General features: G+C 41.5%; 1 protein-coding gene across 2 annotated transcripts; it reads left to right on the forward strand.

Annotated features, from left to right (window-relative positions):
- Positions 1-27,335, forward strand: LOC104493688 (clathrin heavy chain 1-like). 2 transcript variants are annotated; one of them, XM_010136418.1, is made up of 32 exons: positions 46-202; positions 848-850; positions 4,256-4,524; positions 4,796-4,957; positions 5,729-5,842; positions 6,815-6,988; positions 7,271-7,468; positions 7,845-8,045; positions 8,168-8,320; positions 8,958-9,080; positions 9,789-9,926; positions 10,121-10,285; positions 10,682-10,862; positions 11,232-11,395; positions 12,127-12,252; positions 12,573-12,715; positions 13,290-13,524; positions 15,267-15,389; positions 15,813-15,958; positions 16,343-16,526; positions 17,084-17,276; positions 17,751-17,908; positions 18,004-18,168; positions 18,515-18,622; positions 18,957-19,124; positions 19,204-19,353; positions 20,186-20,317; positions 20,656-20,766; positions 21,335-21,505; positions 22,296-22,517; positions 25,482-25,557; positions 26,544-27,335. In XM_010136418.1, exons 1-32 carry the CDS (start codon positions 46-48, stop codon positions 26,657-26,659), a joined length of 4,929 nt encoding a protein of 1,642 aa, XP_010134720.1. In that variant the 3' UTR covers positions 26,660-27,335. The 2 variants fall into 2 exon arrangements, with proteins under 2 accessions (XP_010134721.1, XP_010134720.1); XM_010136419.1 differs by lacking the exon at positions 848-850 and having other exon boundaries at positions 1-202.
- Positions 27,336-27,484: the final 149 nt, after the last annotated feature.

A 27,484-nucleotide genomic window follows, 5' to 3' on the forward strand; every position in this document is an offset into this window, starting at 1 on the left:
AATTTGGGCATTAACCCAGCAAACATTGGATTCAGTACCCTAACAATGGAATCTGACAAGTTCATCTGCATCAGGGAGAAAGTGGGAGAGCAGGCACAAGTAGTGATAATTGATATGAGCGATCCAACAACACCCATCAGACGTCCAATTTCTGCTGAAAGTGCCATCATGAATCCAGCCTCTAAAGTAATTGCGCTAAAAGGTGAGTGACCCTTTATAATTGCAGTGTAAAACCTATTGTTTAGCCCTGTTACTGCTTACGTATGCTCTTAAAATTTTTGTGGACTTTAAGAAGAATGTGTATGAGGGTAAGAATTGCTGCCTGAACTTGCATGCTGTATTTTTGGCTGTGGATTTTTCAGTAATCTTTGGATGATTTGCCTCCAAGTAGGTGTGAGTTGGGCTTGGGACTGCAGCCTGCTAGTCTCAGTGAGGACCAGGTCAACATATGGTATACTTTCTCTTTACCCAGGTGTTGTAAACATATGGGCTCTTCTAAAGATGAAGAGGGGTGTAAAGCCATTTCTACTCCCTGCTCTGTCCTGGCCCTCTCTTGTATCTCTGAAGAGCTTACTAGATACCTACAAAATGTCATAAGGATGGCCAGTAACTGTGGAAGTCTGAATGTACAAGCATGTTAAGTTTGGCAATCATGAGATCTGGCAGATAGAAGACCTCTGCTTACCAGTACCTGTGGTGTTGACACTGCGTTTAAGTAGTGCTCTGAGTTCAAAGAAGTAAATTTTAATGCCTCTCTGTTTCTTTTCTTAAATGACCAACTTCTGGTATTTAATTTCAATAACTGTCACTGACTATGTACTTTTCTTCCTGCATCTTATCTAAACAGATGGTGAGTGAACTTTGTCGTGACATTTTATGTTCAGTAGTACGGAATGGTCTAATCTCATAAAAAGTACTGAACTTTAAGGTAGCCATTTGACAGTTCACTTCATAGCCAGATGGGGGACCTTAATCCTCACCTGGTGTCATAGTGAAAACGTTCTCCATTGGCTTGTTACCATGTGGCTGCTTTGACTATTGACTGTACCAAGTGAAGGAGACGAGTGTGCTCTCAGTGTTTGTGTGTGTGTATGATAGAAGTACAGTTGATAGGCAAAACCAAGTTGCAATGTTTTTATGAGAGACCTCTGCCAGCATGTCCTGTGTGCTATTCATTTCTAAGTGTGTTTTTTATTGTGCAAAATCATGGTGAAATTACTTAGGAGTCCAAGAAAAAACTCCTCAGAACTGGCACAAAACCTGTAACTTCTTGTCTTTGCTTTCAGGTTTATACTGACATTAGAGGAAAACTAATGCTTTTATGTTTGACTTCAGCTGAATCTGTGATTCAGCTAAAATGCTTATACATGTTGCAAAGGACTGCCTTGCCTGGGGTGTGAGTAAAGGTAACAATGGAAAAATAATTTCAGATCTGTTAAGAGTGCACTGTCCTTAAATTTGGACCCCTTTAAACAAGCCATATTGGCAAGGAAAGTGCCTTTTCTACACCAGCAGAGCTTCATCTAGCTCTGAAAAGGAAACTATGTCCTCTAGATATAAAACTAACCTACCAACTAAATGGATTATCATCAGCTTTGAAGAATATAGCTTCGTTCTTGTCAGTGTTAAGATCTGCTCGAAAGGACTGTTGTGTCCATGCAGAATGAATAAGCATGTCCTCTCAACAAAAAAAGGTTGATTGACGTGCAAAGTTGTGTTGTCAGGTATTGCAAACTAAATGATCTGTTCTATCAATAATCTAATAATCAAGGGGTTGGGTAGAAAAGGAGATCTGTAGGGCTATCTAACCAATATGTTGTTACCCACAAAACCCAGCAGAATACAGTGAACTGCACTGAAGATGTGGTTTAAGTCAGTCGGTCACTCCAGACTTCCCCTGCTGATTGACTGATGCTTCAGTAGTCAAAACTGTTGCATATTGTGACTCACTGTGCCATGATTGGGAGTTGCTCATAATCTGAGGATTATTGAGCAATAAACATACAAATCCGCCCTCAGAGAAAGAAATGAAATGGTTCTTGTTTTGATTTTTTTACTGTGTGCACAATTTCATTTCTAGATTGCATGTTGCATTCCCCTGGTGTACCAAGATTTCTGCTTTGTCCTTGTGTTCGTGATTCCTTTGCTTTGCTCTGTAGTGAGAGTATTCCCCAGTCGGTGTAAGTGGAGAATGCAGCACTCAGGGGTGCTTCTGTCCTTTGAAATGGAAAAAAAACCTTTATGCTCCAGTGAACTGAAATGTAAATTCTCATGCTAGTGTTCAAAAAAGAATCTGCTGACTTGACTACACCTGTAGAGAATAGTCTAAGTAAACTGTTCAGTCTGGTAGCTTAATCAGAAAAACTTATGTTAAGAATCTGACTTTTTGTTTCACATCTTGGCCTGAGAAAACATGCAGGTAGACGTGAGGTTCAAACGCACACTTGCCCTCACTATGACTTTAAAGCAGGTCTGTTCTCTCTTAATGCAAATAATGGGGTTTTTTTTAGTTTAATTACAGTTTAGAGTTCTGAAGTTTGAATTTGTCTTGCCACAAGAAATTGTATTACTCCTGTGACCCCCAACATCCAGAGCTAGCTGCCTCGTGAAGCTCCTAAAGCCATTTCCAGCTGTAATACAAATTTAGTGTAGAAAATAGACAAGCTTGAGGTTTTATCTCATTTTAGTAGCTTATTGGTTTCTTTTGTGTTCTTAAAACTAGGAAGGACATCCTGCTTCCTTTTCAGGAAGACTGCCTTTGAGAGCAGTTTCTGTATGCACACTCTGGTATTGCTGTTGAGATGGTGACTTTGAGCCCTTCCAGAGCTGCTTCTCTGCCTTCTGTATGTGAGGCTGCATACTCTAAAACCAATCCTTGATAGCACCAGTCCACTGCTGGACAAATTGTCCAGTACAGTAAATATGCTGTTTCCAGCTATCAGTTTATAGCTGGTGTTAGGCCTGGGCTTAATTGCGTTTGTATAATACAGTAAGTGTGCGTGCAGAGCAAGGTGGCCCAAAACAGGCTGCTTTTGGTCCCCAGAAAGCTAGTTGGGTGTCCCAGGAACTAGTTGATCTGGTTAACAGTTCTTTACGCAGTTGATGCAGGGAGCATAAGTACTACATGTGGTAGCTCTGAATTCTTGTGTTGTCTTTTGGCACTGCATTAAACTAACATGATCAGTTTACTATATCAATTATGCTAAAAGGTTATAGAGATGTATATTAACTTAGTGTTAGTGTCTCTTGAAAATGATTCCTAAATGGTCAGCAGCCTTCATCTATCAAAATTTCCTAGCAGAAGGAACATCTACCAGTTTGACAGCCAGAAGTGTTACTAGCAGGGAAAACACTTCTGAAATGTGGATAGAAATAATGGCATTACAAGCCAATACTCTAGCAGTCTGCGTGGGTGTCTTGTGAACAGAAAACAATATTCCTAGAGATGAGTTGTCTCATGCAGTGAAATAAAACATTGCTTTGCTTTTCTGGAAGTCCCTTATTTCTTTATAGGTTGGTTCAATTAATATTAGTTTTAAGTCTAGCCTTACTAGCTGCTTCTAATAAATTTAAGCTTAAACCTGCATTAGTTACCTAAATCGTGAGGCTTTAATCTTAACTGGAACTAAAGCTCCACGCCTTTCTAAAATCTTTCTGCACTTTTGGCCGTCCTCTTCAATAGGTGTGTGTGTTACTGCTGTACATAGCCCATCCATGTCCCAGTTAAGTGCACACTTAATTCAACAGGAAAAAATAGAGTGGAAGCTGTGGTCTTCAGTTATCTGAAGAGCTGCTGGAAGTCTTGTGCTGTTGGGTGTAGTCCAGGTCATCTACAGCAGCTACTAATGACACAAACTGGAGCCATTCTTGCTGTTAATTCCACTGAATGACAACTAATAGACACCTACCAGTTCTGCTAAACCAGAGTTTACACAAGCCCTGTAGCTTAGACTGTCTTTTAACTACAGTTGATAGTTAATTACAATGTCTATGCTTGTCAGTTGTTGGAATGTCTGTGTAAGTGTCCGTAGGAAGCAGACTTTTGCTTCAGGGATGGTAGAGGTGTTGGGGATGGGAAAGGGGTTCTGTCTGGTGAGGGTCAAGTATCAAAGGAACCTCAGATGTGGCAGAACGCTAACGCTGTCTGTAACATCGCTGGAATAGCGGGTTGAACAGGGAGTTTGTAAATAGGCAGACTGCAGGATGGCCATCGTGGTAATCTGTCTATGCTGTTTCTTGGGTTTTGTCATACTAGCTGGGAAAACACTTCAGATCTTTAACATTGAGATGAAAAGTAAGATGAAAGCTCACACAATGGCAGAGGAAGTGATCTTCTGGAAATGGATATCTGTGAATACAGTTGCCTTGGTGACAGAGACCGCAGTCTTCCACTGGAGCATGGAGGGAGAATCACAACCCCAAAAGATGTTTGACAGACATGCTAGTCTTGCGGGCTGCCAGATCATCAATTACAGAACAGATGAACACCAAAAATGGCTGCTGCTGATAGGAATTTCAGCACAGGTAAGGTACCTGGAAACAGCATGCTGTGAAAGCAGTCGGGAGAGCCCCAGCCCCACTTCACTTAAAAGCTGCTATAGTTTCTTCACTTCGGTTTCTTTAGGCCAAAAATGCAAAAGTACCTCTTGTGTAGGCATAACCTGACCTTTAACATGATTAAAGTGTTGGAGGAGGGGATAAAAAGTGTTTGCTGCTTTTTAGTTCACTATCCGAAAGATTTTGCTATAAACATTTGAAATCTTATCTCTAAAAGCTGACCTTCTTTTTTTTCTAGCAAAATCGTGTGGTTGGTGCAATGCAGCTGTACTCAGTTGATAGAAAAGTCTCCCAACCTATAGAGGGCCATGCTGCAGCTTTTGCAGAATTTAAAATAGAGGGAAATGCCAAACCTTCTACCCTCTTCTGTTTTGCTGTAAGGAGTCCTGCAGGAGGCAAGGTAAGTCTGCAACTGTTTCCGGTTCTGCTGTAGCACAACTCTGCACTATTAGAACTTTGGTGATCACACAGTTTGGTGTATGTTCTTCCAAGAACAGCTTGGGAACCATGTGCCTAACATACTTAGCATCAAAATCCTTTCTTTCAACAAGACAGGAACTGCAAAAGGTCTGAAAGTTAGACACAGGAACAAATGTAGATGCAATGAGAACTGAGCTCAGGGTGTTAAAGCAACAGTTTATGCCTACCTGGGGGCTTTTGTGCATGAAGAGATCAAGCAGCCGTTTATGTTTTGGGTTCAGTACAGAAAGAGCCTAGATAAGCCTTAGTGCTATAGGTAGGCTGTTTGCATCAAACTGATAGTGGAATTCAGTAGCAGGTGAATATGCTACAACTGCTGTAAAGTAAAAAGCTGACGTAGCACTAAAGTCTTGATCTTTTCAGTCTTGTCCTACAAAATTGTGGATGAATTGACAACTCTAACTCAAAAGAGTAAGTTGTCTTGAATAGAAATATAGTCTGCTTTCTTAGAAAGCATGTTTTGTTTTTTTATCTTTTCCTAGCTTTTTACTTTATCAAGTTCCAGAAAACATGTCCCTCTGATAAGTATGTGGAGTGCAGCTTCCCAGACTGCTGGTTCAGGACTGGGTAGATATTCATCAGCCAAGTGTGGCAGATGACTGAAATAGCATATCTGAAGAGAGGAACTTTCTTTCATGTGGCTGTCCTTGCAGACAATCTTGGGACATGTACGCTTTTCTTTTTTCCCTAGCTACACATAATTGAAGTAGGTCAGCCAGCTACTGGAAATCAGCCATTTGTTAAGAAAGCTGTCGATGTATTTTTCCCACCTGAGGCACAGACAGACTTTCCTGTGGCAATGCAGGTAAGTGTTTGATCCCCCCAAAATCAACTTTATAGCCTGGCAAGTAGCTGCTGTCTCTGTAGTAGAAAATGCTTTCTACTTCTGCTTTGCTGTCATTCCCCCTCGTTCTGGGAGGGGTGTTGATAGATTTGTGTGAGGACATTAAAACTAACTGAAATGCAAATATATGTAGGCTGTTCCAGTATTTGTCCAGATATGTCAACTTAAGGTGGTATTAAAAAACAAACACACAACAAAAACCAAACAACAAACAAAAAGGCCGAACAAAACCTCTACCAAACCTCCCCCCAACAACAACAGGAAAATACACCCCCAAAAGTCCTCAGTAGTGTCCCCTGGTAGAAGTCTCTAGCATCACTTTGGCTATTGAACTTTCTACTAACGTTTAGAGTTCTAGATAAGAATGTGGCAGGATTCATGCAGCTCTGTACTTCATCTTGAGGCTTAATTAACAAAATATCTGAAGGCTTTTTCCAAAATGAAGGTGGTACTTTGTCTGAAGAACATTTTGACTTGAAAGCCTCCCTGGTTAAGTGATTTGACACGTAAACTGGGTACTCAGTAGCTGAGCTTGGTTTAGCTTCTGCTGGTGCTTTGTGTAGGCCTTGTTGGAAGAGAGTGGGAATATCTCATATTTCTGAACAGGAACTTGTACTGACATATCTAGACTAGAATGCTAATTATGCCTGAACTTTCTCCCTCAGCCTGGCTCATTAGAATGAGGAGCTTGTCCCTTGCTGCAGATGAATTTTAATTTCCTTCAGCTTCCCTATTCAACGGAGCTATGGCTCCCAATGGCCGGCAAGGCTGTTTATTGCTTTCAGCCTGTAAGGAAGAAGCCCGAAGTTATATTTGTTCTTAGTGTCAGTGCAGAGGCATGTCACTGCAGTACTGCCTTGGGACTAGGCTAAAGGCAGCTGTCTGAACTGTTACTGTCTTACTTTTGACTAATAAAACCTCATCTTTTGGCAGATTGGAATTAAGCATGGTGTTATCTACCTGATTACCAAGTATGGATATATTCACATGTACGACCTGGAGTCTGGAGTGTGCATCTACATGAACCGTATTAGTGCTGATACTATTTTTGTCACAGCTCCTCATGAACCTACCTCAGGCATAATTGGTGTGAACAAAAAAGGACAGGTAACAAATCCCGCTTTCTGGTTTTGAGCCTTCTAAAGTTCAGATGGAATGTTACAAACCTAACAAATGATCTGATGCAACAGACATCATGGAAGGGAGCAAGTGACTGTCTGATCAGTCAGTTTTTATCCTCTTCTATCTTGTACAGAATAGCTTGGGGATGAACATGGTTTTTTAATAATCCACTGCTTCACTGATGGGCTGCATAGCAATCAAATAGCTATATTTCACGGTAGTTGTGGAAAGGACAGTGCTTCTCAATATGCCTTTTGTCCTTTCCAGGTGCTTTCTGTATGTGTTGAGGAAGACAACATAGTGAACTATGCTACGAATGTTCTCCAGAATCCAGACTTGGGTCTGCGTATGGCTATACGTAGTAATCTAGCTGGGGCAGAGGAGTTATTTGCCAGAAAGTTCAACACACTGTTTGCTCAAGGAAGCTACGCAGATGCTGCTAAAGTAGCTGCATCTGCACCAAAGGTAAAATAACGCCAAAGCTAAAGCTTAGAAGTCATGGGGATTTGCCTTAACTTAGTGGACTTGCTTAGCTCACCTGCATTTCAGTATTTGACATTCAGAAACTAAAGTGCTGGAATACCAGCCTTAGTTCCCTGTGGTTTGGTTGTTCTGACTAAAATATTCTCCTGTGTCCCATAAAGGAGCATCTGCTATACTTTTCCAACGATAGACTTCATTTTTTGTGGCCACTGATTTCTTCCTAAAATGTCATTGGTTTGAAGATCTCCACCCTGAAAACTTAAGAGTAGATGATTCAGCATATAGTTTAACACCTGTTTGTTGACAAATACAATTCAGCCTTCACTAAACATTGCTTCTCTTTATCTTGCCTCTCTAGGGAATTCTACGTACCAGTGATACAATCAGGAAGTTCCAGAGTGTACCAGCTCAGCCTGGGCAGGCCTCTCCCCTGCTCCAGTACTTTGGGATATTGCTTGACCAGGGACAGCTGAACAAGTTTGAATCTCTGGAGCTCTGTCGCCCTGTCCTACAGCAGGGCCGCAAGCAGCTTCTGGAGAAGTGGCTTAAGGAAGACAAGGTAGGCCCAATCATGACACTAGCTTAATTCTGTTGCCTCGTAACAATTGAATGTGAACATTACTTCGTTGATAGTACATCTCTGAATTCTTCTGCTTGACAAAATACCACTTCTGAATGCAGCTGGAGTGCTCAGAGGAGCTGGGAGACCTGGTGAAGACAGCTGACCCAACCCTTGCGCTCAGTGTCTATCTTCGTGCTAACGTGCCAAACAAAGTGATTCAGTGCTTTGCTGAAACTGGTCAGTTCCAGAAAATAGTGCTGTATGCTAAAAAGGTAACGTTGTTTATCACAAACTGCTAGACTCTACCTGATGTTTAATGTGTACATTCTCAAGCTATCTTCTGTGAGATAAGTTTGATTCCTGTCACTTAAAACTGATGAGTAGGTAAGACTGAGAAACAGTGTTGTCTTCATCGTCATAGTTTAAGTCATAGTGTAAATCATAGTGTGTGACTAAGGTCTGAGCACTCTGCAGAAAATTAAAGTCAGGACATCCTTAACGTTATGAACTATTAAATTAATGGACTAGCTCAAGCTTCTAGAGAATAAAGATAAGAATCTTCCTAAATTCATAAGACTTTTTTTTTGACAGATTATAAAACTATTTGCCTGATGTTCACTTTAAAGTTTAGGACCTTATGTGATAAGTGCCGTAAGGCTGTTGAAAGATTTATTCGTAGCCATTTTCTTACCTAGCAAGAGGAATGCCCTGGCTCAAATTCAGTTACTAAGCAGATGAATACTGAATTTCTGTGTCAACAGACAGTCAAACAGTACTTTTGTTTGAGAATTCCTGAAAGATGGATATGGCAACCACACAGCAGTTCATAGTGCCTGTGCTAAAGAAACGAAAGGCTTAAAAGATGTGTAAAGCTTCCCAGACATGCATGACTGTTTCTGAAACCTCCAGGTTGGCTATACCCCAGACTGGATCTTCTTACTGAGAAGTGTGATGAGAGTCAGTCCAGAGCAAGGCCTGCAGTTCTCTCAGATGCTGGTACAGGATGAGGAGCCACTGGCTAACATTAACCAGGTGATGCCTACACCAAGAATACTGGTCTCTTTCTAGAGAGAGGTAATAGCATAGTACCGTTTTGGGGACTGGTAAGGCCAGTTCAGGTTTCTAGTTGGCTTGGTTAGAAAAGTGACTAAACTATTTCAATCCAGTTTGGTTACCATTAACTCTTTAGAGGCAAGTGTGCTCTCAAGTTCTTGTGGAAGCTTTCTGGCTTAGTACTGCAGTATCAATAGTGAAGCTACGCTGCAGTCTTAGACTACGCAATAGAGTGTTACTGTCCTACTCTTGGCTTTGATGGAGCACATTAACGCTTCCCATGAGAGAATTTATAGGAAGATGAATAAACAAACCTAAGTTGAGCGCCAGCTTCCAGTGGCCACTTCTGATTAAGTGGGCAGAAAAATAAGGCAACAATTTGCATTACTAAATAATTGAAGCTACTGGGAAAAAGTCTTAGCTTTTCCTGCAGCAGCTATCCCAAAGAGAGAAGGGATGGGATTTGCATGCTGTGTTAAAACTAGAGTGGGTAGCAAAATCTAGCGTAATAGCTCAAAGTAATGTGCTTCTTATATTCGACAGAAAAAGAAATCCTATGAAAACGAATGGAATATAGCATGCTAGGTGCTGTCATGAGCTGCCTTTCTAGCTAGGCCATTAGTATATACAGATAAACATGCTTGTGTGTATATAGACGCCCTTCTCTAATTTGACCAATCTCAACAGATTGTGGATGTGTTCATGGAGAACAGCCTTATTCAGCAGTGCACGTCCTTTTTGTTGGATGCCCTGAAAAATAACCGCCCTGCAGAAGGTCACCTTCAGACTCGTCTCCTGGAAATGAACTTGATTCATGCCCCACAGGTAAGATCTCATAACCTAGCTCCTCCAAAATGTGAAGGAGCAACAATAGTAGGGTTGCACAGGAACATGCTGTCCGATAACTAATTTAGCAGCATCTAAGACTACTCTGACAAAAAAGTCATTGCTGTGACTTTTCAACAACTCTTATGCTGAGCTGCTGTGATTCTCTGGCAATATGAAATGTTACCTCCCAGGTTGCAGATGCCATTCTGGGAAACCAGATGTTTACACACTATGACCGTGCTCACATTGCCCAGCTGTGTGAAAAGGCAGGCTTGCTCCAGCGAGCTTTGGAACACTACACGGATCTCTACGATATTAAACGTGCTGTCGTTCATACTCACCTCTTGAATCCTGAGGTAAGTCTGTTGTACAGGGTAAGAAAATAAAGTGAACACTCTTCAGCACTTCTCTAGCTGCTAAAATCCTGCAGCTGCTATAAGGGGGTTTGTAGGTTTCAAAGTAGTGTGTGTAGTTGTGATTCAAGAACAGTTGTCCTCTTAATGATTAAATTGTAATCTATTTTTCTGATGGCTTGGCTTAAATCTGATCTTAGATCTGTAATGGCCACCTGAGAAGCTTACTTCCAAACTGCGTTTTTGTAGTTGTAAAGATGGTGAGTGTGTTTGTTCCAAAGTGCTTGGTCTTAGCACGTGGAAGACTTCTCTAGTAGCCAGGGTAGAAACTCTGGCCACGTTTTAGAAGTCAGTCAAATCCTGTATAAGTTACTAAATGAAATTTCTTTCTCTTTGCAGTGGCTTGTGAACTTCTTTGGCTCTCTCTCAGTTGAAGACTCTGTGGAGTGTTTGCGTGCCATGCTATCAGCCAACATTAGGCAAAATCTACAGCTCTGTGTGCAAGTTGCTTCTAAATACCATGAACAGCTCGGTACCCAGTCTCTTGTGGAGCTCTTTGAATCTTTCAAAAGCTACGAAGGTACAGTATTAGAGGGAAGCTGCTTGCTTGGAAGCACTGTTTGATTGAAGCTCATAGTAAGGATTGTAGCTCTTATGAAAGAGGTACTTGTCACATGGCTGGGCCTTAAGATGTATTTATCAAAGGGAGCTCATCTCAGTGAGTTCTAGGGGTAGCTTTGTTCTAGTTTCTTAACCCTCTTTACTCAAGATCAGGACAAAAAGATGAAACCTGAAAGAGAAGGGAGGGAAAGAAAAAAGATTTTTCCTACAGTTGAAGGAAAGCCACTCTCTCAGCAAGGTTTGAACTAAGTCACAAGCCGAAGCCTGTAACAGTCTGCACTTGCTTCATGTGCTCTTCTAACTGTGTTAAAAACATGTGACTTTCTAGGACTGTTCTATTTCTTGGGTTCCATTGTAAACTTCAGCCAGGATCCAGATGTTCACTTCAAGTACATCCAGGCAGCTTGCAAGACTGGTCAGATAAAGGAAGTGGAGAGAATCTGCCGTGAAAGTAACTGCTATAATCCGGAAAGGGTGAAGAACTTTCTGAAGGTAAATGTTCTGTCCAATGGATTGAGCAGTCCTCTGTGTTTTGCTTAGCAGCAGAGCTAGGTCTTCTAATGGAGAGTCAAGGATTAGCTGGCATGGCTGTGAGTAGTCTGCTCTGCAGCTGCAATAGGAGTCTGATCCTATTCCAGCCATATAATAGGTCCTTCTAGGGTACCTCTGGGAAAACAAGCTCAAATTCACCGTTCCTTTAAAACTGGCCTGTGCGGTATAACTGGTACCAAATTGATATGTTGCCACCTAACGTTAGGTAAATCCAGCCTGGCAGAAGGAAAGGCTATGCTGAAGTATTCAGCAGGCGCTTTATCAAGGATATTGGCTGCACAAAGATAGCTAAAGCTGGAGTCAACCAGTACTACAGTGCTTCACGTGCTTTGTGACTGGTACAGTGGGATGTTAATGCCACTTCATTTTGCATTAAGTTATTCACCCAGCAACTGTCTTCTGAATTGATATGTGAATTGATAGTCATTTTGAAGCTAGAGATGTAGGCCTAATGTGGCTCTTCTTCCTGAAGAGCCCAAACTTGAAACTCAGCTGATAGACTGCACAGCGTTCCTAATGGGTAACTTGCTTTTGAAGTAAATTATCTGCTTGGCAGTCTTAAATTTCGATGTATCATGACTTCTAGTGCTAAGGGAACTTAGACTTTCCTGCTTCAAAAATGCTTCAACAAATTTTGGTTGCTTACTTTTTTTTTTTTGCACAAAATACAGGAGGCAAAGCTCACCGACCAGCTTCCTCTGATCATTGTCTGTGATCGATTTGACTTTGTTCATGACCTGGTGCTGTACTTATATCGCAATAACCTGCAGAAGTATATAGAGATCTATGTACAGAAGGTAAGGAGAATCCAGTTTTAAGCTCTTGCTCTTTCCTTCGTTATAAAAAACTTAACCTTTTAGTAGACTGAAGCAGAATCTGCCTAGTCTCTCTTACACTCACACTTCTAGTACAGAGGCTCTTCAATAAGCCTTTTGTCTATAACAAACCTGTAGGTGTAGTTTTTCCCTATAATTTATATACAGATGCATTAGTACCTTAAAATTCACTGCTCTAAAGCTTAGTTTAAATTGTTAACTAGAACTTCCCCACGTGGAAGACCAGGGGTAGGTTATTAGTAATGCTAATAACTAATTTTAATAATGGTGGCTTATTTTAGGTGAACCCTAGCCGTATACCAGCAGTGGTTGGAGGGCTTCTTGATGTGGATTGTTCTGAAGATGTCATTAAGAACTTGATCATGGTGGTTAGAGGCCAGTTCTCAACAGATGAGCTGGTGGCTGAAGTGGAAAAAAGAAATCGGTAACGAAAATGCATCTATAGACACCAGTGTTGGGCTTTTCTGACCCTGGTATATACCCAAATTGAATTGGATGCAGTTTTGTTGAATGATACAGTACTAATACTGTTTTTGTTTCTTTATAGAAAAGGAGCTTAGATTTGCTAGTCCGTCTCTTAATTTGGGTGATATGGGAATGGCCTTTGAACACTGCCTGTACAGCCAACCATGCGATGTGCCTTTGGAGTCAATCTGAATAAAACTGTCTTGACTAACCTGTTGTAGGCACACAGCAGCTCGTGTAGTTAGTTTGTGGTTAGCCATAAAATGAACAAATGGCTTTAAGCATGGAGAGCCAGCTAATAGAATAGGAATTAAAAGGAAAGATCGCAAAACTAGTGGCGTCTGCAACCTTCCCTGATATTAAACTGCAGATCTGGCCTCCTCTCATTTAAAACTCCTTCAAAATAACTGGCTGGTCTCTGCTTTTAAATCTGACCAGCAGACTTGCTGGAAGGGAAGGCCAAGTATTAATGGGTAGCTGTCAAGCACGCCTCAGTCTGACTTATAAACCTAAAATGTTTTGTTTCTTCAAAGGCTTAAGTTGCTGTTGCCATGGCTTGAATCAAGGATTCATGAAGGCTGTGAAGAACCTGCAACTCATAATGCCTTGGCCAAAATCTACATTGACAGTAATAATAATCCAGAGCGATTTCTTCGTGAGAATCCGTACTACGACAGCCGTGTAGTTGGCAAATACTGTGAAAAGAGGGACCCTCATCTAGCCTGTGTTGCTTATGAGAGGGGGCAGTGTGATCTGGAACTCATAAAGGTTAGCAAAACTGCTTATATAAACATGTTAAAGAACCACTTGCTGCCCAAAGTGGAAGCCGAGCTGGCTATTTGTCTAACACTTGCAGAATCCTATCTTAGAGTCTCCCTCAGGAGTTGAGGCAACCAGGATTCTTCTCTATGGAGATGTAACTTTTATGCTGTATGTCTGAACTAAAATTCTATAACTCTGCAACTTTAAGGTGCCATTTGTGTCTCACCCACTGATTATACTCAAATGGGCCCAGCTAATGAATATGCATAAGAAAGGCTAAGCCTTTGTTAATTTTTTTTTTTGAGCCTTGAGCACTTGATCAGCAGAAGGGACAGGCTGTCATCTAGTCTGACTCTACAGTAGGAAGAAAACCTTCCCTGAAACTAGAGCAGGGCTTGTAATTTTCTCTTATTGTTGTTGACCCTTAGGGTTGCTCCAATACTTAACTAGGAATGAGGAAAATAAATGTTGACAGTTGGACTTCAGGGACTTGCTCTGGTAGCATTCCTCTCCTATCTTAAACTTGTTGATTCCTAGAACCTCCCTCAGAAGTTCAAGGGCAAGTGAAATTCCCAGGGTTCTCCAAACTCATCCTAGTTCCAAACTGAACACTAGAGCTTAATGCCAGATTGTAGTGTTTGGGCCTGCTGAGAAGAAAAACACTCTCCTCCTCCCCGTGCTTCTGCACTAGTATATGCAAAGAATGCCAGCTGTGTAGGGCAAAACAAGCTGGTTCTTACCCCTGTTTGAAAGTAAGTAAATGGTGTTCCCTGGTTAAAAAAAAAAAAAAAAAAAAAAAAAAAAAAAAAAAAAAAAAAAAAAAAAAAAAGCTGTCTACATCTGCCTCATACTTTTCAGGATAGGAAGGTGGCTCTGAGTTGTTTTGTTAGGAAACTTTGCTAGGATAAGCTTAACTCTAAAAATGTGTCAGCGCCAGTTCCTTCATTGAACTGATGTACTAAGCAGGTGTTCCTGGTTATGGAGAAAAGTTCTTCCTCCTATAAGAATTGTTCTTGGAATTGTTGCCACCTAGAAGAGAGCTGAGCTCCCACAATTAATAGATGTACAACGTAAAGCAGAATTGTGCTGCTACTACTAATTTGCTTAGAGGAAAGTACTTGAGATTTTAAGAGCTGATTCGGGTACTAACAAAACGTGACCTGTTGGTAGAAGATGGAACAGGCCTTCAGGTTTCTACTCTTCTAGCTGGAAATTGAAGCTAGTGGTACTAACAGGATTATAACTCTTTCTTGCTGCACTTCTATAGGAGATTTCGTATTTATTCTGTACCCTTAACACTTTAACAGGGAAATTTGAGCCATTTGCTATTCTGAACACTTCTAGTGTGAAGCTAATGACACTAAATACATAACCTTTTTCTAGCTTTAAACACCAGCACCATTCCTCAGTTCACTATTTAACACTGCCCAGGCAAGTGGCTCCCTTTCTAGATTTAAAGCTTAAGTTCTTCAGGCTTCTGCAGGTCTTCACTTCAAACAGAAGCAAATAGTTACTGTGAAGCCACTGTCACAGTATTTGTGTGTCGGGCAAAACCAAGAGAAGCTATAGAAATTCTGCTGGAGACCTTCTCCATGAGCCTTCCAGATCAGAGGTTGGGTAAGAACTTGTCTGTGGCATTTAGTATTGGTCAACAATTAGTTCTAGACTGTCTGACTCATAGCTAGCTAAACCTGTCTTGTGGTACTGACCCTTAACATCAATGCCAATATTTGTAACTTCTCTTTCAGGTCTGCAATGAAAACTCCCTGTTTAAGAGTGAGGCTCGCTATCTGGTGCGCAGGAAGGACCCTGAGCTCTGGGCAAACGTTCTGGAAGAAAACAACCCGTTCAGGCGGCAGCTGATTGACCAGGTACAGCACAAAGGCTAAACTTCCAGTATGAGGAGACCTCGGGATCTCTCAAACATGGAGCATTAAAGTACCTGCCTACCTGCACAAGATCCCTCAAGGCACAATCTCAGCCATACAGAAATTTATAAGCATTTGAGAGGCAGGTATTAATTGTGACCTTCGTGGTCAGAAAACGTAGTTACTAATAAGATATTATTTCTGTCCTGTGGAGTGACCTACCTCTAGTAAATTTGCTCTGTATACAGACCCAAGATGTCACTTTTAATATATCCAGCTATATCCTGTATAGGAGTAGCTCTTTCTTGCTGTCTGTGACAAAAATACTCTTAAAGTTCTGAAGCCTTAATTCTAAAGTCACTGGAATAGGTTGGCAAATACACCATTTGAGGAAAACGGTTAATACTTTCCTGCCTTCAAACCCAGGTTGTTCAAACAGCTTTATCAGAGACACAGGATCCAGAGGAGGTTTCCGTAACTGTGAAAGCTTTCATGACTGCTGACCTGCCTAATGAATTGATTGAATTACTGGAAAAAATAGTTTTGGATAACTCTGTATTCAGTGAACACAGGTAAGAGGAGAGCTTTGTCCACAAATTTAGGCTATTCAGTGCCTTTGTTTAGCTTTGGAAGTGACTAAAGTTACTTTGTGAGCCTTTTGGTTGCAGGACCTAAACACTCTTAAATATATAATCAGGTGAAAAAGCAGAATTTAAAGTCAGCTGTACTTTAAGAACAGCTGGTTAATATGATGCAGTTTGCAGTGATGTGTTGAGAGAACACTGATACTGGTAAGCGGTTTCTTTTTGAAGGCGAGTATCTATGCTTCTCAATCTGGAGATGAAAGGTTGTTGCTAGTGACAGCAAGCAGGTGTATTTTTTTGCATGTACAATGCATGTCACTTGAGCAAGCGTTATCATGCACTGCTTATAGCCTGTGCTTCTGTTAACCAAAGGAATCTCCAGAATCTGCTGATCCTGACTGCCATTAAGGCTGACCGCACTCGTGTGATGGAATACATCAATCGGCTGGATAACTATGATGCCCCAGATATTGCAAACATTGCCATCAGTAATGAGCTATATGAAGAAGCCTTTGCTATATTCAGAAAGTTTGATGTCAATACTTCAGCAATTCAGGTGAGGCGTAGTTCCTGCATGAAGGTACAGAATGCCAGTAATGGAGAGAACGGGAGGTGTCCTGTTACACTGATTCTCAAGGAGTGATTGTCTCTTAAATCATTGAGACTTATGAGTGCGGTTCCCGTATGAAATAAAGTTGCAGAGTGAAGTGGGATTATGTGCAAAGAATAGCAAAAGAAAGTCAAAATAGTAACTTCGGAGGCTGATCTGGTCAAAATAATCAAACTCTTAGAGTGTTGCACTGTGCACTTTAGGGTATGTGCGCTGCATTTGACTCTGTGGTTACCTTGGGACTCCTACTTGAAAGGTGCAAGAGAGGTAAATGCTACTAGGTCTTTAGGCCACCCTTACTGACTCTGTAAGGCAGAGGAGAAACAGCAGCAAGAGTCTTTTTCTTGCTAGGTCTGCGTCACTGGACGGAAATGGCTGTTTTAAAAGCAGTTGTCTTCATATTGCTTACACGGAACAGCATATACACTTGAAGGAAGAGTTGTGTTAGAAAAGACAATGTTATAAAGCTTTTATTTTTAATTTGCAACTTCACTTTCAAACAGGTGCTGATTGAGCACATTGGCAACTTAGACCGTGCTTATGAATTTGCAGAGAGATGTAACGAGCCAGCTGTATGGAGCCAGCTAGCCAGAGCACAGCTCCAGAAGGACTTGGTGAAAGAAGCCATTGACTCCTATATAAAGGCAGATGATCCATCTGCCTACATGGAAGTTGTTCAAGCAGCTAATAGAAATGGTAAGGCAAAGCATCCTCAGAATTAAGTTTGTTTACATATGAGCTAGGTTATTGCAGCTACGTGGAGCACCAGGATTCTGAAGTCTTACGAATTCTGTTTTGGAGAAGAGGGGAACAGTCAGTAAATGGAATGGATGAGTCAATGTTTAGTGAGATTCCCGTCAACAAGCTTGTCTGTGTTGCTACACCAAAGTTAGACCTTCCCGTGGACATTATTTGGACTGTTATCATCTAAAATATGGCTAAGTATAATGTATTTATTTAGCTGAATTGCCTGCCAGCGGCACTGTAGAATAGTTGTGAGGAGTTAACGTTATGTGAAGGTGACTTGGTGTTTAGCAGGGAATTTGTTAACTCAAATGCAAACGGCAAGAGATCCTTCAGACTACTAGTGAAAACTGTTCCGAAGGTGGGCAAAGTGAGTAGTACAGAATGACTAATCAGAGGATCTTGAATATCTCTTCTCTCCTCAAGATAACTGGGAGGACCTAGTCAAGTTCTTACAGATGGCCAGGAAGAAGGCTAGAGAGTCTTATGTAGAGACGGAACTTATTTTTGCTTTGGCAAAAACTAATCGTCTGTCAGAACTGGAGGAGTTTATTAGTGGCCCTAATAATGCCCATATACAACAGGTACGTCTTGATCCACAGCTCCCATGTATGACCCACTGTGCAGCTGACTCCTGATTCTTGATGTTACACTTTTTTACCTTGGACTCCTAATCCAGGTGGGTGATCGCTGTTATGAAGAGGGAATGTATGAAGCGGCAAAACTGCTCTATAACAATGTATCTAACTTTGCTCGCCTGGCATCTACCTTGGTACACCTTGGAGAGTATCAGGCAGCAGTGGACAGTGGCCGTAAAGCCAACAGCACGAGGACGTGGAAGGAGGTAACTCAACTCATGTTTTTTCAACAGTCCGCACAATGTGCTCTACTGATGCTTCTGAGCATGTTGCTTTAGCTCTGAGAGTAGCTTGCCAACTGTTTCTGGCTACAGAGTGTGTCTGTAGCTTTATAAGTTGTCCTCTTTCCCAAGATAATAAAGCTTAGTTTCAAAACAGTATAAAACGAACGGCAGAGATTTAAATTCTAGAACAAACATTGTGGAAATACCTATTTGGAACAGTACGTGAGCCTCAAATTCAGTGAAGATTTGCTGATTAACTTTCCCTTAATATAAGGAGATAAAGCATTGCCGTCTTCTCCTGTTAACTATGTGCTGACTCTCGTTACAGGTATGCTTTGCCTGTGTGGATGGAAAGGAATTCCGCTTGGCGCAGATCTGTGGCTTACACATAGTCATTCATGCTGATGAACTTGAAGAGCTGATCAGTTACTATCAGGTTAGATTGCTGTTTCTATCCTAAAATGCTTTAGACAGCATACTTGTCTCTGCTAGCAAAGCAGTCACAGTCACAGTCAACCCTGTGGGGCTGATCTTTAATTCTTCCTCCATCTCCATTTCCTAATAGCTACATGTGGTTTTTTCTGTAGTAAATGGAAGGGTGGTAGTTTTCACTGTCCCTTCTTTTACAATTCTGTTTCCTCACTGGAATAATGTCTTACAAATCGAAGCACTCTCATTTGGAGATAATTATGTTGCATTTAAGTAAATAGGCATTTTAGCAAGCTTCAAGTGCCAGTTGGTCATTTGATCCTTATTTTCCTAACATGCAGGATCGTGGCTACTTTGAAGAACTAATTGCCCTTTTGGAAGCTGCTTTGGGCCTAGAACGTGCTCACATGGGAATGTTTACAGAACTTGCTATCTTATACTCCAAATTCAAGCCTCAGAAAATGAGGGAGCATCTGGAGCTCTTCTGGTCTAGAGTTAATATTCCAAAGGTATGCAGTAAGATACAATATGGCAAGAGAAGATGGGAAGCTGTCAGTGAATCAAACTGAGTTTTTCTTGTTTTATCAGGTGCTCAGAGCTGCAGAACAGGCTCATCTCTGGGCAGAACTTGTATTCCTCTATGACAAGTACGAGGAGTATGACAATGCAATAATTACAATGATGAATCATCCCACTGATGCCTGGAAAGAAGGGCAGTTTAAAGATATAATTGCCAAGGTAAGTAACTAGTTAACTGTATCAAAGACCTGAAAGTTTCTTTCAGAACAGAAGGAAAAATGCACAACAGAACTGCTGTTTAGAAAATAAGATTGCTTAAGCTACTACTCAGTAGCTGCTGTACTTAAAACAACTTCCAATCAGTTTAGCACGAGAATTAAACAGCCTTTTATTTTCTGCTGTGCAGCACATTCTGTTGAGTGTCAGGAGCTAGCACAGAACGTTTTCAGAGATTGCTCAGGATCATAGGTCACAAGCAAGAGGCATAACCTCCTTAATATACCTTTCAGCTGACTGCTCTCTTAGTCTGAGGCTGTAATAGTTCTTGGAAGATCTCTGCAAATGTTTCTATTTCTAGCTGTTTCAGTGTGAGAATTGGGATGGGCAGTCCTGTGAATACAGCAGAGAATTGTGAATTGATGAATAGACGAGATTTGAGACTGAATGCATTCTCATTGGTCTTACGGGTTTCAAGGCAACAACTTAACGACTGGTTAAGGCTACACCCTTTACTGGCTTCAGGAGTTCAACAGATGGTCACATTAACTGTAGCGGGCTACCCATGCCAGGATCTCTTCACTGTGGATGGGTTGGAATTGGTTTGTACTACCCCTAGTAGCTTGTGACTTCATTATCTGGAACCAGATAGGACAAGAAGCAGTCATAGGATTGGACAAGAATTCTGCATCTAAGTGTAATACTTCTGGCATCTAGAAGTAAACTTAAGCTTTTACTTAAAAGACAGATAAACTTTATGCTCAGTTAAGTGTTCCAAACTGGGCACTTTAGGCTTACTTGAGTTTGAAGTTCTAATTAGTGTCTAACCACACAGGTGGCCAATGTGGAGCTGTACTACAAAGCCTTGCAGTTCTACTTAGACTATAAACCTCTGCTAATTAATGATCTCCTGCTAGTATTATCTCCACGACTGGATCACACCAGGACAGTCAATTTTTTCTCAAAGGTGAGTTTGTGAGATGGTGGATGAACAGGAAATCCTCTTGCTCATGTTAAGACACTCCAGTCTCTGGCTGGAAAGAAGGGTTTGACATCTATCAGGTAGCTTTGCCTCCAGTATGGAGGACTGAGAAGTGTCCCAGTCCTGCCTTGATATGGGAAACACTGGAAGAGTTAGCATAACTGACCTAGGGGGCTGTTTTGTTTTACTTCTGGCAATACAAGATGCTTTGTCTAGAGGGTCCTGACAGCACAAACTATTGTTAAGATAAAGGAACCTGTTTCAGAAGTATGAAGTGCCAGAATTGGTGTACTTAATCTTGTTTTGGAAACATCTAATTCCAGGTTAATCAGCTACTTCTAGTAAAGCCTTATCTGCGTTCAGTCCAGAACCACAACAACAAAGGAGTTAATGAAGCTTTAAACAACCTTTTAACAGAGGAGGAAGATTACCAGGTGAGCCCCACAAAAGGGATTGCTAGGTCTGAGGGATGCTCCATCAAAAAGAGGCCATGGTTCGGTTGTTTCCTGGCTGACGCAGAGTAATTCCCTTGAGTAGAAGAGAACTGCTGCAATGCAATAGTAGTGCGGGTGGAATCGGGCCCTTTGCAGGCAGGAGTCTTGAGACACTGGGATGTTTGCAAACAAAGCAAACGCCACAGTTGTTTTTCTCAGAGCAGGCTTCGCACAGGTCAGTATCGGGTGTGTGCTCTACTGGGCAACACTTCTGGAAACAGACTTGTGTCTGGCCCCATCAGCTGCTCTTTGGAAGACATGCTTTGTTTTCTAGAGGTAACTAGCTTTTCTGTTCTGTCAAGTGAAGTCCTGTCCAGTGACGTCAGTGTGACCGTGTTAGCATCTTGCTTCGGTAAAAACTATCTTTTAGAGAGATGCATCAAGTATGTGTTAAGCTGTAGCCATAGTATCAACACCCAGCTGGCAGAACCTAAACACTTGTGCTTTTCTGCTATAGTTCTTCCTTACTACCATCTGGAAGCACATGTAACAGTTCTCTCTCGAACAGGGTTTGAGAGCTTCCATTGATGCTTATGACAACTTTGACAACATCACATTGGCTCAGCGTCTGGAAAAGCATGAACTAATTGAATTTAGGCGTATTGCAGCATACTTGTATAAGGGTAACAACCGCTGGAAACAGAGCGTGGAGCTGTGCAAGAAAGACCGTCTGTATAAGGTGAGTTAATGCAGCCTTTCTCCCGGACTGTCAGAAAGAAGTCGGAGCTATGAAGCGCAGATCTCCTGGATACTGAATGTGTTTCATTAGTTTCAGATCTGGAGTTCTAATTAGTCTTATTCCTTCACTTGAAGTTTAAGGAAAGACTCTTAGAGCAGAAACATCTGCAATTTCCAACGTGCATCTTAAATCTAACTTCATAATGTTATCCTGTACTCAGATTTATCTGTATCAATCAATGGCATCTGTACAGTTTTCTCTGTCAGTACGGAGCTTCCTCCACGAAACTGAAGAATTACACCCTTGTAAAAGTACAGATGAAATGTAATTACAATGGTACAGTCATCAAGCCTGTAGTGAGTTCACATGGGCCAGTTTTTGCCAGCACTTCTATAGAAGTGGCCAATAGTCTGTCTTGCCACATAGCAAGCAGCTGATGCAATAATCTCTGTTGCTCTGGGTAATCCTTTATATGGTGAGGTAGGTGGGGTACTGGAAAGATTGCTTATCTTCTCTGTAACAAAACTAAGTAAAATCTCATCAGGTCTCTTCAAGTACTTAAGAAAAGCCTGTTGGATAATGTTAATACAAGTATCTGGGTTGCCTCAAAATAAGACTTAACTGAATGTAGGTACTGTAGCTTGACTCCTACAGAACATGTCTGGTGATGTTAAAGATAACTTCATGGTATGCCCAATACCTGGCTGAGGTAGCTAGCAGTAACACACTCATAGGGTGTAGTGCAAGATGCTGACAGGCAAGGGTCAAGATTAACTGTTCTTTTCTGTAGGATGCTATGCAGTATGCTGCAGAGTCCAAAGATGCAGAACTGGCTGAGAAGCTGCTTCAGTGGTTCCTGGAAGAAGGCAAGCAGGAGTGCTTTGCAGCCTGCCTTTTCACGTGTTATGACTTGCTGCATCCAGATGTAGTCCTGGAGTTGGCATGGAGGCACAACATCATGGACTTTGCAATGCCTTATTTCATCCAAGTGATGAGAGAGTACCTTACCAAAGTGAGTATTGCACAGGCTAAAAAGACTTCTAGTCTGTTGGATGATTAGCATTATACAAACTAGAGCTATTTGCATGTGTTTGGAATATACGTTGTTCCTCACAGGCTAAGTCTTGGGTGAAGTTCTGTGGGTTTCACCACTTCAGCCTAGCTAGCAAAGTTTATAAATAAATGCCTTGGGACTTGTAAGGAGGCTAGTTAAACTTTTGGTTTTAACAGTGGACATAAGCAACTGTGTGCTTTTCAGGGCAGCTCCAGAGTTGATGAAACTGAAAATTTTGGTGAGGGCAACCTGTCACTCTATGCTTTGTGTAATTATGAAAGTACTCTCTGTTTTCTTGTTATAGAGAATATTGCTTTTGAGTAACCAAAAGTGCACACTATTCCTACATCAGCCATAGCAGTAGACTGATTTTTTTGAAATGGAAAACAGAACTCTAGATGTGTAGTCTGGCTGTACAATCCTGGTACCAATAGCCCTCAGCTGAGAAAGGAGAGATATTCTGATCATGTGTGGTCCTGAAATGCTTGACTCAAACAGGTCTAAGACACTAAGTTAAGATGCTTCCTTAGAAGGCTCTAGGGTTGCATAGTAAAGAACTTCATTAAAATGAGTAACCTAAAAGAGACTGCTTCAGGTTGCTTTTAATCAAGTCATGTTAAGTATTCCCCTCTGAATTTTCTTGCAGGTTGATGGGCTGTTCTATAAGGTGACATTCTGATTTCAAACTCTTTGTGTTCATTTGTGTCCCTCAATATCCTAGGTTTCTTTTACAGGAATCTAGCTGTAGCTTTTGCCAGAAGAACAGTGTAATTTAGCTCTAACTCATTTCCTGTTCACTGTCTAATGCTAAAAGGATAACAATTCACAAACAACTTGAAAATCCAACCAGACTCTGCTCCTCTTCATGGGAAACAGAAGCAAGTGATTGAGGAAGACTTGATTGTTGGGGCTCTTGTTCACTATATTACAGATACCTTGTGGCAGGAGGATGTTGTTCGTAGTAAACAAAAGTAGTTGCCATGTAACAAGATGTGTTTTAAGTGCAAACTGCTATGCTGTAAATTACTGAATGGTGCAATCTTCAGGCATGGTGAGTTTGAATAGTAGCGTAAAAGCTTCTGTAAACGTCTTGCCTGTTAGTTGGTGAAAGTACTTGCACAGATCTTAAATGCATTCTCCTCACATTCCACTGAGGAGAAACTTGCCACACAAGTTCACCTGAACTCTTTCATGTGAGTTTTAGGTGTAAAATCAGTTTTAAAACTGCTGGTTGGATTTACAAGTAATCACGTGTACTAAATACGGGATAACTTGCCAGAAAGAAAATTTGCATGGTGAAAGTGGTTTACAGTGGAACTAATTTAGTCTGTGGAATTAACTGCAAAACATGGAATTAGAATGGGCTTTATAAATGTGGTGTGTCTGAAATTGTCACATAACTAACTTCGAAAGTACAAAAGAATAGACTAGTTTCAGTAGGGTGTGTTCATCTTCCAGAACTTTCCTTTCTTTTTTGCATAAAAAGCACAGGATAGCCTACGTCCAGAAGGGGCCAGGCACACAAAGTATGGTGAGACTTACTTGGAAACCTTTGACCACCTTCCCTCCTGGGCAGCAAAGCAGACAGATGTTTAGACTGTCCTGGAGAGCTGCTCTTGCTCTTCTGCAGGGTGTCTGCTCTCGCACACTTGCTCTTCCCCCAACAGAGGGAGTAGCTGCACTTCTGCTCAAAATTCCTTCATGTTTTAGAGGCAGTGAAGAGGAAGGTCTAATCCAAGACAGTGGGAATCCCAGGTCATAACTAGAGAAATAGATCTAGTTTGAAACTGTTACCTCTCAATTGCTTTGATCTGTAATAGTATGGATAGCATTTATAACACCAATACTTCAGGATTCTTATCCTGAAGAGCTGGTGGGCTGACAGCGATAAATGAACTAGTTTAAGACCTACTGCCACTCAACTTACTGATTTGAGTCGCAGACTTCAAAAAGTCCAGGAAACTGTTAATCACCAGCTTTAGATAACATCTTTAACTTCTCTGAAGTATGATAGAGCCCCCACTTGCTGCACTTCTCAGACCAGATAGGAGTCTTGCTATGGGAAAGCAGGATGAGGAACAGCTGAAACAAGAGCATTGGGCTAATTATATGTTTGCCCAGGATAGTAGTACCGCCTGTGTCTGGATGTGAACCTAGGTGACTTCTGTGCTTTGCAGTCTTCAGCCTTAGTGGTTCTCTTAGGAAAAACACAACTTGTTAAACCTGAGAGAAGGAAGGTACTGTTGCTTTCTAAGATTACTTCCCCACCCGCACCCCCACAATTCAAAGTTGTGTTCAGGGTTCCTGCATTGCTGCAGCATTTTCACAGATGCGTTTAGCATGAACAGAGCTTTATTTGGGATCTGTATAAAGCTGTTACTACTAGACCACTTTCCATGATGGTTCTAGAGTTTCCTCCAGAAGGAGTCTGTGAGTACTAATAAGGTTAAACCAGTAGTCTACAGTCCAGGTTAGGCTGTAGTCCTCAATAAGATCAAACTTCATGGGCCTGGAATATTTGCGATTATTGGGTGCTCTCAAAGAAGGGGAGACGGATTGCAGGTTAATAGAGAAGTGTAAGTTAGGTCTGTTTGAGGTGGTGCTTGGAACTGCAATCTGATGGACTTATTTTCTGGGCCATAGAGTTAATAATGACTAGAATAGGGCCCCAAAAAGTGCTTCACTTTAAGGTAAAGATAATCTCAGCTGCATCTGAAGCTACGGTTTGTTGCAATAAACCAAAAGCAACTGGGAGGGCAGGTTTACAACATAGCTTGCTGGAACATGCAGACTGTAGTCGTCTCCAACTTGGACTAATAACAGGAACACTTGATAGCTAAGGTACCCAGGCATGAAAAGCCTCGTACAATGGTGCAATTCCTAGACAAGGCCTTCATACATCTCCTATTCGCTTCAATGTAGGTGGATAAACTTGATGCTTCTGAAAGCCTAAGAAAAGAAGAGGAACAAGTAACTGAACCCACTCCAATAGTATTTGGTAGGTGAAAGACTTGGTTTTAATTGATTACCTGTTGTCACTCTGGTCTCTCTTTATGGAGAGAGCTACCTCCAGTCAGAGTAAACTGGTTTCAACTAGATCGTAAAATGTATGTCTCTGCTAGATGAACTGTGCAAGTCGAAGTGACATTTCACTCTTACAGTACTAGTACTCTTCAACTAAAGTACTGCTTCTCTTACATGACTCAGAACTCTAGCTTAGGCATAGTCCTCAGTATGGTAACGGACAGGGGGTACCAAGGTGTGCACAACCCCAGGAATAACTTACAGAGCACGCAGATTCCTTCTCTTACTTCTGTCGAAGGGGAACGTGTCTGCTTTCTGCTTTTCCAAGTAGAAGGGCAGACTGGGTTTCTCGCTCACCCATATTAAGACACATGCAGCCAATAAAACCATGGCTGCCCTCAAGAGTGCTGCTATTTTAGAAGCCCTTCTGAAGAGGCATTCTGCTAACAAGCACCTAGATGTGGCTGGTAAGGGAAGGATGTGACTGGTTCACTCGCTGTCTGATGTAAATGTTAACCTGAGTTGAACGTATGCATGAGGCACGTGTGCTCCCAGTGATGAAGACAGATCTGTCAAGGTATGTTCGGGTCCTATGCAGCACTCTCCAGACCATGAGACCTAACAGACCTAACTATTTGCTTGAACTGCTTTACTTCTCAGTTTTGACTATGCATGGGTTAAATAGTATCAGGCTGTTTTGCTTTCATTATGGTCTCTTCAAAACAAGCCATGTTTATCAAGCCCTCAAGGTCCTGCCTTGCTTTGGTAGTTTTCTGGTAGCAAGAGCAGGTGGCCTAGGTGCCCACCCTGTAGTGCATGTTGAGTAAGAGTGTGACTCACTGGATATGCTTGCACAGTGGCTGATTTTTAGCGAAAGCCTCATAATCCTGTCCCCTAGTTCAGCGAGTGTTAGGGAAGCTTGGATTCTTAAACTAACTTTTTGTTCTCATGCTTTTCTAGGCCAGCAGTTGATGTTAACAGCAGGCCCCAGTGCAGTACCTCCCCAGGCAAACTTCCCGTATGGATACACAGCACCAGGATTCACCCAGCCGCCTGTTTATGGTTTCAATATGTAACTAGCTCTCTGACAGACCTTCACTGTCTCTGTTCTCTTCCTTCCTGTCCGTTTTTCACTTCTTAGAGAAGTGTACAATGGCCCTAAAGGAAAGATGACCTTCTGTTGGCTGAACACACTTGCTGCCTGGCTCAGTGAGGAGACTTCAACGGGATGCCTGTACTGTTATTTATTGATTATTGTCCGGTTACATTTCAACTTCTGAAAGGCAGCTTTTGTTAATGACATTGTGAGACTCTTGTCTGAAGTTAAGGCACTATTTCACTAACTCATATAGCAATAACTGCTTGAGGCCAGGGGTGGAGAGAGCACATTTTTTTCTTTCTTTCGCAAAGCCCATTGAAGGCAGCTGGGAAATCGCCTGGCACCAAGTTGTTAAAGCTTTAGCTGAAGCTACCAAAGTAGCAGGATTGTTAACAATTCAGTGAAGCATCTCGTTAATAATGAATTGTTGAAAGCTTGTGTACATCTGACTACCCCATTTTATTTGCAGCCTTACATGCAAAGGAAAACGGGCTTTCTAATATTTGTGCTCTGAATGTTTAGAGGAGATTGGGGAAGTTTCCTTTTCTGGACAATAATGCTGTTGGGATTCAATGCTGTTGGAGTCTGTTCTATATTTTCTGAAGTAGATCTGAGACTTGAAGAAAATAAATCTTCTCATGCCAGAGAGCAAACACTTCCCAGATCCTTTTTGTTTAAAAAGAGAGCATGTTACTTATTGACGTTAAATGGTACTAAAAGAAACCTCAGCTATGTGTGGCAACTGAACAAAGGAGTGTGCACGGGCTGCCAAAGTACTAGAGATGCAAGAGCACAGTGTCAG

This window comes from Buceros rhinoceros, unplaced genomic scaffold (assembly GCF_000710305.1).
Source record: "Buceros rhinoceros silvestris isolate BGI_N320 unplaced genomic scaffold, ASM71030v1 scaffold18805, whole genome shotgun sequence".
In the NCBI taxonomy this organism is placed as follows: domain Eukaryota; kingdom Metazoa; phylum Chordata; class Aves; order Bucerotiformes; family Bucerotidae; genus Buceros; species Buceros rhinoceros.